General features: G+C 37.1%; 1 protein-coding gene across 6 annotated transcripts in view; it reads left to right on the top strand.

The window, feature by feature from the left end:
• ACSL4 (acyl-CoA synthetase long chain family member 4) overlaps positions 1-17,947 on the top strand; it is a 103,794-nt gene that overhangs the window by 71,552 nt on the left and 14,295 nt on the right. For all 6 annotated transcript variants that reach the window (XM_057496120.1, XM_057496118.1, XM_057496119.1 and 3 more), the window contains 8 exons: positions 1,162-1,312; positions 1,461-1,584; positions 4,716-4,787; positions 8,972-9,111; positions 9,854-10,026; positions 13,704-13,778; positions 15,808-15,999; positions 17,489-17,603. In XM_057496120.1, the coding sequence (XP_057352103.1) occupies positions 1,162-1,312; positions 1,461-1,584; positions 4,716-4,787; positions 8,972-9,111; positions 9,854-10,026; positions 13,704-13,778; positions 15,808-15,999; positions 17,489-17,603 (1,042 nt within the window). The remainder of the gene's footprint in view (positions 1-1,161; positions 1,313-1,460; positions 1,585-4,715; positions 4,788-8,971; positions 9,112-9,853; positions 10,027-13,703; positions 13,779-15,807; positions 16,000-17,488; positions 17,604-17,947) is intronic.

Genomic DNA, 17,947 nt, shown 5'->3' with positions numbered 1-17,947 from the left:
TGATTATAGAACGGCAAGGTTAGGTAGTTTCGGCAGAGACCATATGGCCTTCAAAGCCTAAAATATTTACTGTCTGCACCTTTTGCAAAAAAAAGTATGCTGACCGCTGCTCAAGATGGCTAAATATGATCTGCTGGGAAGACCTGACAGGACAGCACTGGGGCTTGGGACCTTTAAGATGATGATTCCTACCTTCAGACAGTGAAGTTCAGACACTGATTAAATACTACCTTTGATAGGAAATGAAGGGCATTTAAACCGCTCTACAGTATCTCTGTCTCTTGGTATCCTAAAATTCTTGTCTAATTTTGATTAAAAAGAGTCACTATGGTCTCATCCAAACAGGGGAAGAACCTGTAATTATAGGAGTGTGTGTTTGTATGTGTGTGTCTGAAAGAGAGAGAAAGGACCTCCTGCTTTAATTTTTATTTAACTATACTTTGAATACTTTGAAAAATGATTTCCTATATAGATTTCAAGAAGCAACAATCAAAACAGTAGAGAAGATAATTTTGGTTTAATGTCCTTCGGATTTTACTTGCTATTTGGAATCTAATCTTACATGTGTTTAATGTATAATGATGTCATTCAGCGCCCATGGTTCAATAACTTTAAAATAAAATGACTTCTGTAAAAACTTAAAAAAAAATCCAAGTCCAGAGGTTATCACTCAGGAGTGTGTATGAATGTCACCTGTGAATACTTTGATCCATCCCAGACATAAAGGATAAGAATTTTCAGAACTAGGGTTGAGAGAGAGACTATTTTGTTGAAGTTGTAAAGGTGATTCTCATGCCTACCCGTGGTTAAGAACCACCATCTAGTCAAACCATCTCATTTTAGAGATGAAAGATCTGAAGCCTGGGTAACTTAGGCTCTGTCTTCCTGATTCTCCAAAGTCCTAGAAAACTTTCCCCAACACCTCTCTGTATGCAAGACTGGAGAGGCATGAGCAGACAGGGATTAGGCTCAACCTGCAGAAGATGGGCCAGATGGATCTTAACATTCTCATTGCAGACCACCAGAATTTGATAACTGTTTTTGTGTTGATTATCAATAGAGAGTATTTGTTTTAAATCGTTTTATCATTATGTACAATTATTATCTTTGTTTAGTAATTTAACTTTTACACTGAAGAAAACCTGGTGCTTTCTCATTCAGTGAGCATTCCTCCAGCTAGACCAACTCCTTCAGACCTGGCTATCGTCATGTATACCAGCGGTTCTACTGGCCGACCTAAGGGGGTGATGATGCATCATAGCAATCTGATAGCCGGAATGACAGGCCAGTGTGAGAGAATTCCTGGCCTTGGGTAAGATAGAATTTTTCAAATTGCTTCTTAGAAATCAGAGCTCATGTCTGGCATTCTCTAAACTATTTAATTAAAATGTTAAGGTATTGACCTTTTTAATATACAGTGTGTTTTTAAGAATGGCTAAACTGTTTCTATTTTGTTTTAGACCAAAGGACACATATATTGGTTACTTGCCTTTGGCTCATGTATTAGAATTGACAGCAGAGATATCTTGCTTTACCTATGGATGTAGGATTGGATATTCTTCTCCACTTACACTCTCTGACCAGGTGACAAGCTTTTCAGTATATTGGCATGAGCATATTAACTTATATTGTTTGGCTGTGAATGTCGTACTGCTAACACATGAGATACTTTAATTTAGCTAAAATTTTCTCCTTAGCTTGAAAAATAGGTCCCATGAGCAATATGTAGCTGTTGTAAATACCCTTGTGGATTTGTTAGGATTGCTTTATCTAAATATTTTAAAAATATTTTTAAACACAGTTATTTTCATCTTGTCTCTATTAGATTTTTACTTTGGATAGCTGGCATAGAGAATATAAATACATTGAGCCTTTTTGACATATTACCCATGAACAGTGGAGTTTTTTTTAAAGGACATGTAAGATTTTCACCCAGTTTTGCTCTGAGTTTTCTCTAGAGCCATGCCATCCAATATAGTAGCCACTAGCCACATACTGAAATACAGATTAATTCGTCAGATTAGGAATATTCAGTTGTTCAGTTTCTCCAGCCACAGTTGAAGTTCTCAGTAGCTATGTGTGACTAGTGGCCGCCATATTAGACAACACAGATAGCAAACATTTCCATCACCATGGGCAGTTCTGTTGGCCAGCGCTGCAGCATGTGTAGACGCAGCCCTCAGCTTTCTACTCTTGAGTCAGGGTTCTCCGTTCTCCCTGTCTTTCATAGCAGGAAGCCGAACATTGGGTAAGGCTAATTCATGTTAATTTTGAGCCCACTTGAAGTCACACATCTAATACCTCTTGTGCACAGTTCTGTTTAATTTCTTCTTTGGAGTAGTTACTATAGAAAAGCTTCAACTAGACATTGTGGGGAAAAAAGAGCTCATAAGGGAACCATGGGGTTCAGAACGCTGAAAGAGAAAGCGAGTATAGGTAGGAATGACATGATTCTCTGTGTGGCTGCTCCCACTGCCATCACTGGAGGCCTGGTGGTTATTTTTCGGAAACCTAGCAATACTGCCTTTTCTGGGGGAGTCTTGACAGGGTGTGGATTTGGTAAGAAGATGTGCCTTTGGTGTGCACACTTAGAAATTATAATACTTTTTTCTTTTCTTGTAGAAATACCATTTTAAGGAGAGGTTAGGTAGGGTGTGTAATATTAAGACAAAAAGTTAAATACATTTTTTTGGATTTATTTGAGATTCCAACCATCTTTTTTTCTGCATGTTAAAGTACACAGATTTTAAGTATAGTGCCTGATTCAATTTAATATACACATACATATGTAGACTTCTGTGATCATCACTGTCTAGATCAAGAAAAAAAGAACATTTCCAGCACCCCAGAATATCCCTTGTGTCCCTTCCTAGTCATTGCCACTCCCCTCCCCAAGGAGAATCTAACTATCTTTTAAAGTGGCTTTTCCATAAGAAAATGCTCTCTGTTCTAAATGACTACCTACTTTGTACTTTAAGGAACACAACCTATTTGTAAGACGGAGAGCTGCTGTACTTAACCATACCACTCAGCTAAAAGGACACAGTTAAAATCCGCTAGAGTAGTACTGGAGGGAGTAAGTAAACTGTCAAGTAAACTAATAAATAGGACTTGATCTACTGTAAAGTCAAAACAGACCTGTGAATAAGAGTGGGGCTTAAATTAAAACAAAATTTTTACAAAGATCTGTGGATACATTCTGATGCCTCATAGTGAGTTTTATGTTCAGAGATGTTTTCAAAATGTGGAAAACATTTCAGTAAGCTTTGAGCATGATTTTTTTTCTCTGTTGGCCAAGTTCAGAGGCTGGAGAGTAGCAACCCTTGTTCTCATTGCCTTTCTGAAAACAATAGCTAGTTCAGTGTGGGGGAGGGGCAATTGAAGTTTGCTGCTGTTTGCACTTTCATCCTTGCTGGTCTCATAGGCCAAGTAATACATTAGAAGCCTGTTACAAAAATGTTGGGGGCATTCACTCACACTTGCCTTTTTAGTGAATTTGATAATAAAGAGTCTCAATCATACATAAGAATCTAAAACCCAGGAGTCTCATTCACGTAGGAAATCAGTAAAAAGGTGGGAGACTCAAAGTACCACATTTGAAATCAGCAGATGATAGCTGTGTTGTTATAGCTAGAGTTACTCTCATAATTAGGCAAGAGAACTGATAACATTATTAAGAGTGATAGAAAAAGCAAGGAAGGGTTTCTTGTAGCTACTGCTACTCTGGAACTTCTCTATATAGTAAAAACTAGCCAGCAGCTCTGGCTTGAATTTGAAGGACATGAAAGCCCATCTTTCTCTACAGGGCACTCCGCCCCTGTGTGTAGTGGGCATGTGAGGGTGTAGGTTTCCACTCAAAAATGCACACGCACTTGCACATACATAAAACACAAGGAATAGGGTAAAAGCAATTGAGTTCTACCAGCAGAACCTTCTATAGGGCAACACTGGTGGTACTGGTGGATCACGCAGCTTCTTAAGCTGGTTTTCTTTTTGTCTGTGTTAGTCATGGCTAACGCATGATACAGCTAAACTTACACTAAGGAAATGCATTGTAGCAAATTCTTATTTTGTCTACCTTTTTCACTAGGTGACTTCATCAATTTTTCTACCTACTGATTTAATATTTGAAATCCCAAATAGTATTTACATGTATAAGAGAAAATAAATGCGTATGCATTTATGTATATATATGAATATCCCCACGTGGTCTCTGTCCATGTCTTTAGTATTCTGTCAACCAAAATGTTACCAAATTAATATTTCTGTATCATATTAATTGGTGTTCATAGTGGTGACTTTGAGAGGTGGCTTTGCCTTTTGGTTATTCAGAGAAAGTTAAAAATTTCAATTTTGTTTTGCTGTTAAACCTACCTTGAGATTAGTTTTGTTTTGAAAATGGATAGTTTGTGCTATGTTTGATGAAATGTTAATACGAAAGCTCAACTTACCAAAATATATCATTCTCCTTTATTTTGGATCAGAGTTTCTCCTCTAAGGAAGGCTGAAATGTGCTAGAAGAAATAATCTATAGGATAAGGCACTAAAGCACTTACACTTCAGACTTGTAGGTTATGATAGGACAGTTAACAGGCAGAGCAGTAAAGGATCAAATTCCATGTGTAAATTTTTGTCTTAGTTATTCTTAATACTTGAGTTAGACATTTTTACTAAGGTCAGTTTTCCTGATCCTGTTTATTTGTTCTTTAATGTAGTCCAGCAAAATCAAAAAGGGAAGCAAAGGAGATTGTACTGTACTGAAGCCTACACTCATGGCAGCTGTTCCAGTGAGTAGAATATAAATGTCATTTATTGCTTACACTTGGAGTTTTTAAAAAGTAATACTTTTAGATATTTGTGTACGTTTTAAAATAATTTTACTTCATTGTAATTATGGTAAATGTGTTCTTAAAATCTTAGGTAACAAAATGAACAGAATTGCAGTAGACTTATAGATACTGAGAAGTGACTGGTGGTTACCATGGGGGAGGGGTTGGGATGGGTGGGTGGGGAGGATGAGGGGAATAAAGGGGCACAAAAATTCTCAATCCTAATATAAGTTGGTCAGTATGAGAAGGGGATGATAGTACAGCATGGAGAATATAGCCAAATAAGTTCTGTAACATCTTCCTGTGTTGACACACAGTAACTGTACTGGTGGGGATGAGGATTTAATAATATGGGTAACTGTTGAACCACTGTGTTATATACTTGAAACCAATATAAGATTGTGTATCAACTAAACTTCAATTAAAAAAAAACTTAGGTAAGTGTTGGGAAAGATGAAATGGCCAACTTCAGATATGTATGCCTATTAGTCTTTGCTAATACTTGAAAATCGGTAATAAAAATGACCTAGTTCAAATTACCTAGCATGAGAATTGGTCATAATATTTAAAGGTAGAACATACTTTAAGGATCATTTTGTTTAGTCACTTAATTTAAAAATGAGGAAACCATCCTGGTGAACTGAGGCAGCATAGCCAAGGTTACAGAGCTGGTTAGTGACAGAACTGAGTCTAGAATCCAAGCCTCCCGACCCTTATGGTGACTAAAAAAACTCATTGGAGAGTGCTCCCAAAGAAAAAAGTTTCATTCTAAATATTCAAAATCCTCAGGTAAAATACAACCTTTTACAAAAATAAGCTGTTAACATTGCATAGCCTTATGATGACAAATTCAAAATCATTTTATGCAGTGTTTCAAATGTGTATAATCAGATGCATTCTTATGCTTTTATGTTCAAAAACTCCAGTGGGACTGAGTGTCACTGCTGCTTGTATTATGATCAGATTAAATCTTGTCCTAATATCTCATAAAATTAGCCCATGTCAAGTCTGAGATTAGATAAAATGAAGTGTTCAGTCCAGGTTTCTCTAAGAATTACAGATGGAAGACACTTTGGGTTTTTTTAGCTTTTAATTACAAAATTACCAAATAACCAAAGAATCGAAATAGGTCAGAGTAGCCTTTGCCTTTTTATTTAGAGGTGCTACTAGAGTTCATTAAGGTTACACACTGAAAGGATAATCTTTTGATTAAAACATAACAATGTGATGTTAATAATAGGTAACGCAGTATACTGTTTTCCAGGCACTGTGCTAAAATGCTTTAGATAGATATCTCATTTAATCCTCCCTGAGACTTTGCAAGGTGGGTCCTGTTATTCCCATTTTATAATGAGAAAAGTTTGCCTAAGGTACAGAGCTCATAGGTAGTAGAGTGTAAAGTTTGAATTTCACCAGTCTGAGCCCAGAGTCAAACACTGTGGTTGTCTCTAGGGTTTTTGTTGTTTTGTTTTGGGAAACAACATATTGGCTTTATTACCCAAAGTACAAGAGTACCTAGTAAACCATATCAGAGAACACAGGGAGGGGTAAAGGCTGAGGAGACTAGGAAGTAATGTCTGAATGTGGGCCTGAAGGATAAGCAGGTGTCCATTCTTTACTTTGTGCCTTGGGAGGCTGACTTCTGTGGGTGAAATACCTGGGCTTGTTTGCTTTCTGATCTCTGGTTAGGTTCAGCCAATTATTGGCACTCCTGAGAGATCAGTGGGTGGAGGGAAAAGAGAGACGTCTACATACTTAACTGCCTTCGCTCCTTCCCTGCTAGGCTATGATTTTTGGCCTCTGTCCAGTGCCCATTGGACAGGCTCTTACCCATTGGCTATAACCAGGTTTTTCCCATGGCTGTAGTCCTCCCCACATTCCAGGAATACTTCTCTCCTCTTAGCTTCTTCAGGCCTAGGGATAGTAAATGACCTCCCGTGTTGCTAGTTCACTGATGCTCCACTGAACTTTGTTGACTCCCTTGGCATCTCCCACTCCTCTTTAAAAAGATGTTTTTATGGATATTGTTTCTGATACATTCTGCTTCCTGAGTTTCTTTTCTGAGTCACAATAAAAGATTCTTTTAGTATTGTAATATTCACATACAGTGTATGAATTCAGAATAAACCACAACTTCTTATAAGCAGTGACTCAATTGAACATCATATAATAATAGGTTGAGATAAAGGGTGACTTTAATGTGCTAACAATAAATCCTGCCAACATGTTGCAGCTGTATTGTGTTCTTACTCTTTGAGGCCTTTCCTTGTCTGTGATTGGTATCTAGTGTTGGAAGGAGCAGTGGAAAGGGTCTCACCCATCTGTGTCACTCCCATATAATTTTTTTCCATAAAACATACCATACATTTTTAAAAGAGGGATAGCTTTAGCATGTTAAAGTCCTTTTGGGATTTCTCAAGCACAGATGTGGACAAATATTTCACTTATACAATAGTGATTCCTTTTGTGGGTTTTGAGAAAACAACATTGTACCATGACTGAATGGGGCGGTAGCCTTTCCCCCACCTAGCTTTACTGAGATATAATTGACATATAATATTGCGTCAGTTTAATGTATACAACCTGATGATTTGATGTATGTATATATTGTGAAATAACTACTGCAGTAATGTTAGTTGGCACACCCATTAAGTAACATAGTTAACCATTTGTGTGTGTGATGAGATTTAAGATCTATTCTTCAGCAATGTTCAAGTATACAGTAGTCTTGTTAACTATAGTCACCATGCTGTATATCAGAGCCCCAGTACTTAACCTTCTACCTGGAAGTTTGTTCCCTTAGACCAATATCACCCCATCCCTTCCACCCGGTGCTCCTGGCAACCACCGGTCTACTCTGTTGCTAAGAGTTTGGTTTTTTTGATCCCACATATAAGTGAGGTTATTTGTCTTTGTCTTTCTCTGACTTACATCACTTAGTGTAATGCAAGGGGTGGTTCTGCTGTCCTCATTTGTGAGTGGCTTTATTCTACTATTGAAAGAGCCATCCATAAAGTTATTAGTTATAGCACAACTGAATTTATACTAATTTTTATACTAATTGCTATTTTAAATATTTAAGACTAGATATTTTTAAATAGGTGTGCTTTATGTGTAGTAGTTTTTGTTAATTTCTGCGAAGTAATCATTTAGTAATAGTCTGGGCTCTGTTTTTTTGTTTTGTGTGTATTAGCTTGGGAGTCAGTATATCCCAAACCTAGTCCTACTTCTAATTTTCCAAAGAGCTATGAGCAAGAATCCTCTTCTTTAAAAAAAAAAAATTTTTTTTTATTATTCTTTTGCTTTTATTAAAGTATCATTGATGTACAATCTTATGATGGATTCAAATACACAATACAGTGGTTCAGCATTCACCAATATTATCAAGTCCTTACCCCCTCCAGGGCTGTCACTGTCCATCAATATAGTAAGATGTTAGAGTCATTAACTGTATTCTCCATGCTGTACTACCATTCCCGTGACCAACCTATATTGTGACTGCGAATTATTGTGCTCCTTAATCTCCTCCTCCCTCCCCTGCCACCCTTCCCAGCCCCTCCCCTTTGGTAACTGCTAGTCCCTTCTTGGTGTCTATGTGTCTACTGCTATTTTGAAGAATTCTGTTCTTTTCGTTATTGTTGCTATCTTTAGCTTATATTAAAATGGAATAGAAATGCCTAAATTACAGGGACATAAGAATTTATAAGAAAATATAAAGTTCTCTGCCATGCTTTAAGAGTCACAAGGTAGTAATAATAAAGAGAAAAACATCAGGATTTAGATTCAACATAGTTGAGTGTTTTGGTGCTCTCTGAGAATAAGTGAATATATTTGAAAGAAAATAATTTTAAAAAATCTTCATGTGAGAAGTGAATGAATTGTTTGCACTCTCGTTAACATTTTCAAAAGTTTTAGATAAACTTAGTATATCGATGGGAGTGCAGCAACCTCTGTACTTCTTGGCCTTAGTCTTTTTGAAATAGTGAATGAGTAAAGTCAGTGAAATTAATTATGTAATAAACTAAATAGATCCATTATGTTAAAGACTTCTACCTAAGATGTTCTAAATAAGGTATTTTAACTGGACTGTCAGAGTTGGTGTAATTCTTTTCAGATTATTGAATATTTTGCTTACCTTTTAGGAGATCATGGATAGAATTTATAAGAATGTTATGAGCAAAGTTCAAGAGATGAATTATATTCAGAAAACTCTGTTCAAGATAGGGTATGATTACAAATTGGAACAGATCAAAAAGGGATATGATGCCCCACTTTGCAATCTGTAAGTACATTTCAAAGACTATAATGTGAGCCTTTAAATCTTTTTGTGTTTTTACATCTGGAACATGAGTAAGTAAATGGCAAGTTAATGTAATTTGAGTTATCACCACCGTGATCATAAGGTCACACTTCTAAGTCTTCTACTGTAAGCAGAGGACCCTACACTCTGATCTTGGCAATTTACCAAATTTTAATAACAGTAAATATTTAAGATTTATTACAATATTTGGTCTCATGAAGAAAAACTAGAATAGACCTTTGAATCAAGACATTTGAGTTTAAAAAAGTATAATTTCTGACTAACACTGATTTCCATGATTCTGTATGAAGTTCTCTGATTTATTGTATTCATACAATAGTGTAGTAAGTATATGAATATAACAGTTACTTTAAATGCAGTGCTGGGCAGTGGAGATGAATTTTTCATTGGAAAGGAACTAAAATAGATGACTCAATATTTCAAAGATAATTAAAATTTTTTTCTTTGACTCATCATTTTCTTTCATTTACTGTGTGACAAAGCAGTTTCCTGACAGGGCACCTTTTTTTTTTTTTTCATTTTAAAGAGTTTCTCTGGCATTTCTTCCCAAGGTGTTACTAGTTGTTGCTTCTCATTGTCACCATGGTTCTGAAATTTTAGATGTTCAACTAAAGCTGAAATCTTTCCCAGAGCTTATAATTTAGTGTATCACCAGGAATCATGTATGCATGTATTAAAATAATTTATCCCCCTTTTTATCAAGGATACTGTTTAAGAAGGTGAAGGCTTTGCTAGGAGGGAATGTCCGTATGATGCTGTCTGGTGGAGCACCACTGTCTCCTCAGACACACCGGTTCATGAATGTCTGCTTCTGCTGCCCAGTTGGTCAAGGTTATGGACTGACAGAATCTTGTGGTGCTGGGACAGTTACTGAAGGTAAGCATTTTGAATGTGGCAAATAATAGTTGCTACTAAACAAATCTATTTGCATTAACCTTGGGAGCTATTGTAATTGTATACCTCTTAAGTAATATTAGGCTGAATGCAAACCTACAGTTTTAGTTTCAGAAACTTTATTAATAGAGTATCATGTATACCCCTTTTTTTTGTTTTTTTTTAATTAAGGTATTGTTGATACACAATCTTATGAAGGTTTTGCATGAGCAACATTGTGGTTACAACATTCACCCATATTATCATGTTCCCCCCACCCCCCCCACCCCATTGCAGTCAACTGTCCATCAGCATAGTAAGATGCTATAGTCACTACTTCTCTGTGCTATGCTGCCTTCCTCATGACCCCACTACATTATGTGTGTTAATCATTATGCCCCTTAATCCCCTTCTCCCTCTCTCTCCACCACTTTCCCTTTGGTAGCCACCAGTCCGTTCTTGGAATCTGTGAGTCTGAGTCTGTTTTGTTCCTTCAGTTTTGCTACGTTGTTATACTCCACGAATGAGGGAAATCATTTGGTATTTGCCTTTCTCCTGGCTTAGTTCACATGCATAATACCCTCCAGCTCCATGCATGTTGTTGTAAATGGTAGGATTTGTTTTCTTATGGCTGAATAATATTCCACTGTATATATGTACCACTTCTTTATCCATTCATCTACTGATGGACACTTAGGTTGCTTCCATTTCTTGGCTATTGTAAATAGTGCTGCGATAAACATAGGGGTGCATATGTCTTTTTGAATCTGGGATCTTGTTTTCTTTGGGTAAATTCCTAGGAGTGGAATTCCTGGGTCAAATGGTATTTCTATTTTTAGTTTTTTGAGGAACCTCCATATTGCTTTCCACAATGATTGAACTAATTTACATTCCCACCAGCAGTGTAAGAGTTCTCTGCATTCTCTCCAGCATTTGTTGCTCCTTGTCTTTTCAATGTTGGCCATCCTAACTGGTGTGACGCAATATCTCATTGTGGTCTAATTTTCATTTCCCTGATAATTAGCAGTGTGGAGCATCTTTGCACATGCCTGTTGGCCATCCGAATTTCTTCTTTGGAGAAGGGTCTTCATATCCTCGGCCCATTTTTTAATCGGGTTATTTGCTTTTTGGGTGTTGAGGCGTGTGAGCTCTTTATATATTTTGGATGTTAACCCCTTGTCAGATATGTTGTTTACAAATATATTCTCCCATACTGTAGGATGCTTTTTTGTTATGCTGATAGTGTCCTTTGCTGTACAAAGCTTTTTAGTTCGATGTACTCCCATATGATCATTATTGCTTTTGTTTCCCTTGCCTGTGGAGATGTGTTCAGTAAAAAGTTGCTCATGTTTATATTCAAGAGACTTTTTTGCCTATGTTTTCTTCTAAGAATTTTATGGTTTCATGACTTACATTCAGGTCTTTGATCCACTTCAAGTTTACTTTTGTGTATGGAGTTTGACAATAATCCAGTTTCATTCCCTTACATGTAGCTTTCCAATTTTGCCAACACCAGCTGTTGAAGAGGCTGTCATTTCCCCATTGTATATCCATGGCTCCTTTATCATATATTAATTGACCATATATGGTTGGGTTTATATCTGGACTCTCTAGTCTGTTCCAGTGGTCTATAGGTCTGTTCTTGTGCCAGTACCAAATTGTCTTAATTACTGTGGCTTTGTAGTAGAGCTTGAAGTCAGGGAGCATAATCCCCCAGCTTTAGTCTTCCTTCTCAGCATTGCTTTGGCTGTTCAGTGTCTTTTGTCGTTCCATATGAATTTTAGAGCTATTTGTTCCAGTTCATTGAAGAAGGCTGTTGGTATTTTGATAGGGATGGCATTGAATCTGTAGATTGCTTTGGGCAGGATGGCCATTTTATGCCCTTTATTTTTAAACCTTATACATATATATGCCACATTGTCCTTCCTCAAAATTCTGCATCCTGCTCCTTTAATCTTCTGACTGTACATGATCACTTCCTTGGAGAATTGCACTGTTAGAATCAATTGTTGTGCTCCCCCTTGAGTCTGTATTCCTGGCCTGACTTCTTGTTTGCTTTCTCTGCTGTTTCATTCAACTACCTCTGGCAGGGTTTCTCAACTTGGGTGCTGTAGAAATTTGAAGGAGGTAATTCTTGAATGTTGGGGACTCTCCTCTATACTGTAGCATGTTTGGCAGCTGGGCACTTGCAGTAACCTGCATCCCTCAGACATGACAATGGAATATATCTTCAAACATTACCATATATCTATCTCCTGAGGGGCAAAATCACCCTGGGTTGTGAAACACTGGGATATGGTAATTATTTGAGAAGTGTCCCACTTTCACTTCAAGCCCATTCTGTCCAGCACCAATGCTACCATCCCAAGCCAAGTTGCTTGTGATAGTGGTATTACCATCTGTAAAGTAATTCAGGGAGTTTTCTTGGAAGTTATCTGATTGTTTATGTTTAGTATGTTTAACTTTCATCAGATCTTCCTATTTCTTCTTTGGATTGCTCCCTCCCCTGCATGCCACCTTTGGCATCCAACCTTTTATTATTTCACACTGCTCTGAGGTAGCAGCCTTCCAGCTGCTGTGTCTGCCTGCTCCTGTTACATCAGTTCTGATTGATCCTGTTTGCCTGTTAGACAGACACATGCACCTCAAACAGTGCCTCACACCTGGCAATCCTGGCTTTCAAGACATCTTTCTCCAGCACCATTATATCTGTTCATTGTTATTTTCTGTTATTTGTCACATATATACAAACACCTGGCTCTTTTGTCCAGACAAGCCAGTCTCCTCACTCTTTTGCATGCCAGCATTCTTGCTGTCACCTCTGCGTATTTTCTGTTCCCTTCTCTTAGAATACCCTTTTTGCTTACTGGACACAGCCATCGTTTAATGCCCAACTCTCCAATTCCGTCTTTCCCAACTATTTCCTTTTACATTGAGCATTCTGGTTTTTAAGGCACTGTCCTGTTCACCATTAGTATCATGTAGCTTAGTATTTAAGTGTGTGCAATTCTTCCCAGGTAGTTTGTAACTCACTGAGGGTAGAGTCTCCTTATCCTTTATGTGCTTTGCTCAGAAGGCTTAATATAATGCTAGGTTGTCTATATAAATACTGCTTGATTATTGATAGCAATAAACAAATTATAAAAGGATAATATAATCATCATGACCATGTTTGATAAGAGCAGCTATCATTTATTGAATACTTAGTTTATGCTAAGAAGTGTTACTGTCCATGTGTCATCTCATTTAATCCTCAATGAAATAGGCTCCCTCACTATCCGCATTTAATATATGAGGAAATGGAAGCTTAGAGAGATTATGTAATTTGTCCAATTTGCACAGTCAATTGATGAGTGGTAGAGAAGGAATTGCAATCAAAATGTCTTACCAAAATTCCACGTAGATAGCGGTAGAGCCAGCGCTCCCCCTTTAACAAAGATTTCTGTACTTAATAATCTGAAATATAGCCATGAGAAGTAAAAATGACCTAACAACATTGAAACTGATGCACTGTTGAAGTGATGTTGAAATGTTGAAAAATGATCACACTGCACTCCTCTCACCATGGCCTCGTCTTTTGTCATATGTCAGACTCTGGCTCTCACTGTTAATGCTAATCAAACATTGGTGCAAGTCTGAAATGTGGTATGCTACTACCTTTGTTGTGTTTTCCTTCATAGTTACTGATTATACTACTGGCAGAGTTGGAGCCCCTCTTATTTGCTGTGAAATTAAACTAAAAGACTGGCAGGAAGGTAAGAATTTTATGAGAAACACTAGTGCTTCTGTATACACTGAAAACCACTGTGAGCCTCAAGCGTCCATCTACAAAGTGTATAGCAAGTGGGCTGTTGCTTTTTCTCTGTGTGTTTTTTTCCTCAGTAACATCTTTAGGTTCCCAAGAGGAAAAGAAGAGCCTTAAAATCTAGGCATGATTATTATGAATTTGGGATACTTGATAGGAAAGAGGAAAAATCTTACTGGTGCTTGCCCTGGGATCGGAGAAGGATGTATGTCCTATCTTTGAAGCTCGGATTTGCTAGTGAGGAAGTTTGAACTGGGAAATGAAACCCCAGATTTTCAGGGACTAGATGACTGACTAATCACCTCCCCCTCCCCCACCCCAACTTCTTAGCTCTTGAGCCCAGCAAACATTTTAGTAGTTGAAATTCACCTGTCCAGCTATTTGTATACTTGAACTTTTATATGTAACTATTTTAAAGCAAGCCATTTAGCGGAAACCCCTGTTTTACAGACATTGGTGATAATCCTTTTTATAAATGAGCTGAAGGCAAAAGTAAACCAGTCTTCCTATTGTGAAATTATAAGAAGGACCAAACATATGTATTAGGTGCAAAATAAATAATTAACAGCCTAGCCTTGCCAGACAAAAGAATAATAATTAAAAAGCTCTTGAGATTTTAAAAGGGAATTTTCATTTTGGGATGGAGCCATAGACTGAATGTCCATTAACTAAAGGACCCGTTAGTTCTCCGAAATGACCCATCGCTTAGGTTGCTAAAACTCAAGAAAATGAATGGGCTTTATCTGACATAAACTTGAAATTTCTAAGTTTTTCTCCTATATGACTTTGTTATGTGCATTGTTGTCAGTACTCTATGGGCAAATGACCATTTCATTTGAAAAAATACATTTAAACATTAGTTGCATTCCCAAGAGTTTTACATCTTGGGAATAAGTCTCCTTTTTTCTCCTAGTAATCCTGTCCAGTTTTAGAGTGAAAAATCTGAAGAAAATTTAAAGAGTATGTCTGTGTGCATTAGGCATCAGCATCAAAATTGTTTTTTTGGATGGGTTATTTTTTAGGCAGTGGAATCAGAGAAACAAGGTATATACCACAAACTTGGTAAGGAGAATTTTGCCTTTAATTTTTATTTTCTGATTGTTTGGTATTGTGCCTTAATGTCAGTTTTGGGAAGTGGGTCCGTTTTTGGAGATGTATTTGGAGGGGTTTTTTTGCTATGAAGGAAACTTTGCTGTATATAGTAGGAATGGATCTTAATGTTTTCCATACAGTAGGTTTTGTCATATTAACGTATTGAATAGTTTTAAATTTATAAGAACAGCTAGCAGCTGAAAGCCATCTGCTTTTAATCCTTTTATGACCTAAAATATAATCAACATCTCAGTTTATAAATTCAGATTTTTAAATATTTTCCTTAAAGTAAACTCTATTCAGTAATAAATAGGTAATGAGTGGTGATAAAATATTTTAGTAGTTATTGTCAATTATTTGTTCTAACTTTTATAGTCATGACTGGCCATTTTAAGAAAATAAAATTTCCCTCCTGTTTCCCATAGCCTCCCTTTCCCATTCACTTAATGCTGGTAAATGCTGATGCCTTTGTAGGTACCTACTTTCTGCTCTTTCATGAAAACCTCCTTAGAAGAAATCTGAAATACATTGATGTCAACATACTAGTAATTTACTTATAACAGCTTCTAGTGTTACCTTCTTGGGGGGTGTTTTTATCTTAACAGAGCTCTATGAACCCTAAGCTTTAAGGATGTTCTAAGTGTGAAATTTTATGGTCATGGGAAGGCTTGAGATGGGTAGCACTTGGTGATTATCAGTGAGCCTTCCCTGGCACTCCTAAAATCATAGTCACCCACCATCCTCACATAAATCTTAGTAAATATAAACTAATATTCTCCCATTAACTGATGCAAAATTTGATCAGAAAAATATTAGCAAAGTATCTTTAAGAATTAACAACTAATTTTGTTTTAGAACAATAAATGATTTGCTATAATGGCTTCCAGGTGGTTATACAGTTCACGACAAACCAAACCCCAGAGGCGAAGTCGTAATCGGTGGACAGAATATCTCCATGGGGTATTTTAAAAATGAAGAAAAAACAGCAGAGGATTATTCTGTGGATGAAAATGGCCAAAGGTGGTTTTGCACTGGTGATATTGGAGAATTTCATCCCGATGGGTGTTTACAGATTATAGGTCAGTGCATTCTCTTTCTGTGCTTTTCTTTACTTGTTGTTACTTCAACATATATAAAAGGTAATATTGGTCAAGGCACTGATAGGGTTATGATTCCATTGGTTTAAACTTTGGGCAAGTTATTTAACTTATGTCTGCACATCTCCATTTGTAAAAGAGGGACAGTACTACTGAGCTGGTAGGGTTTTTGTTAGGATTAAATGAGTTGATCTATGTGAAATGTTCAGAGCAGGGCAAGGCCTGTACTGGTAAATGGCAGCAGTGGCAGCATTGAGAGGATGGGCAGGAAAAGAGCAGATTTGTAATGAGGAAACAAAATCAGAAGAGGTATTATTTTGGGGGGAGGGGCACTTCCATGTGGTTCTATAAAACCATCTACTGTAACATACCCAAAGCTAGGTCTTCCTCACCATTTACCTCCCTAGCCAAGAGGCAGTATGGAGCCCTTATTTTCCCTAGTGACCATTATAGCATTCTAACTAACCTTGAATCTTAGAAAATTATAATATCAATCCTCAACATGAATCTGTTCTTCTGAAAATATCAGTTGATTTGGCACTGCCTTTATTGAGCCTACTGAAGTAAGACTTTTAAGTTCAAAAAGGTCCTTCTGCTATTCACTTTAATCAGGCAGAAGTTAAAATAAATTGACTGGCTTTTAAGGACCACCCTTTAGGGCCCACGTAGCTCCTTTTCAAGCCATAAAATTTCCTCAGTTATTTCTCTGGTGGTCCATTTAAATCTGTCTCTGGACCCATATCTGACCTGAATATAGTTAGAGATTTCCTGGGAGAATTGGTTCTTCATCTAGAAGTTTGATCAGCTAGGGAAATTTGCAGGAAACATGGCTCAGGCTAGAACCAGTTACCCCCAACTCCCACCCCCGCCTTTGTTTTTCCTGGTCCTTAATTGCATGGGAATCAGTGGTTGTTTCTGTTGGCAAGTGGAATGGGTTCCCAGGCTATGGGTACACAAATCAGCATTCATATGAAGGCTATAGGCAATCTGAATATTATCCAAGCTGGGGCATTCTGTGCCAGCAGTGTCATTTTAACAAGATGTCTTCAACTATGGTAAATGGAGAATTAACATTTATTGACCATGTCCTGTATGTCAGACATTGTGCTACTTGCCTGTATGAGGTAGGCATCATTATCCCTGATAAAACTGAGGGCTGGACAGGTCAAGTGACATTCCCAGGATCACATAGCTAATGCTCCAGAGTCCTCATTCCTTCTACTAACTTCATGATAATATTTAAGATTATAATAAGTCACTGAAGCTTTTGGTATAGGATGTAACATTTCAGCCAGTACATTTTTAATTAGGTGTTTTCTTTTAAACTGAACATGTATGGGCAAGCATTATGTATAACAAGATTTTAGACGTATCTTTGTAATTAAAGATTAAGGCAATGAGGTTGAAAGAAAGAATTCTGCATACTTTAAGAAGACAGACCGTGGATAACAACATTCTCCATGGCTTATAGATCGCAAGAAAGATCTGGTGAAGTTGCAAGCAGGAGAATATGTATCTCTTGGGAAAGTGGAAGCTGCATTGAAGAACTGTCCACTTATTGACAATATCTGTGCTTTTGCCAAAAGGTAATTTTAAAAGGTGCCTTTGTGTTTATCATATACTTAGAGTAAAATGATAATTGGGAAACAATTTCAATTACATATGATCATGAGGGAAACAATGAACTTTCATCAGAGTCTGGGGAGTTTGGGAGTTTGTTAAAGATTTCTGAAAGTTCTTGAATTCAGCAGCTTGAAGATCTTTTGAGATAACCCAGACATTTCAGTTATTTTTTGGATACTTACTATATCTTGCTATTAAATACTTAGCTATGTCACAAACTGAGACTTAGGATAAGTAATTTTTTCCAAGAAGAAAACACGGCTAATAAGTTATCTAAATCAAAAACATGAGAGATAGAACAATTTTC

Source organism: Manis pentadactyla, chromosome X (genome assembly GCF_030020395.1).
Source record: "Manis pentadactyla isolate mManPen7 chromosome X, mManPen7.hap1, whole genome shotgun sequence".
Lineage (NCBI taxonomy): Eukaryota > Metazoa > Chordata > Mammalia > Pholidota > Manidae > Manis > Manis pentadactyla.
The sequence above is the reverse complement of the archived record's forward strand: the minus strand, read 5'-3'. Positions and strand labels throughout refer to the sequence as shown.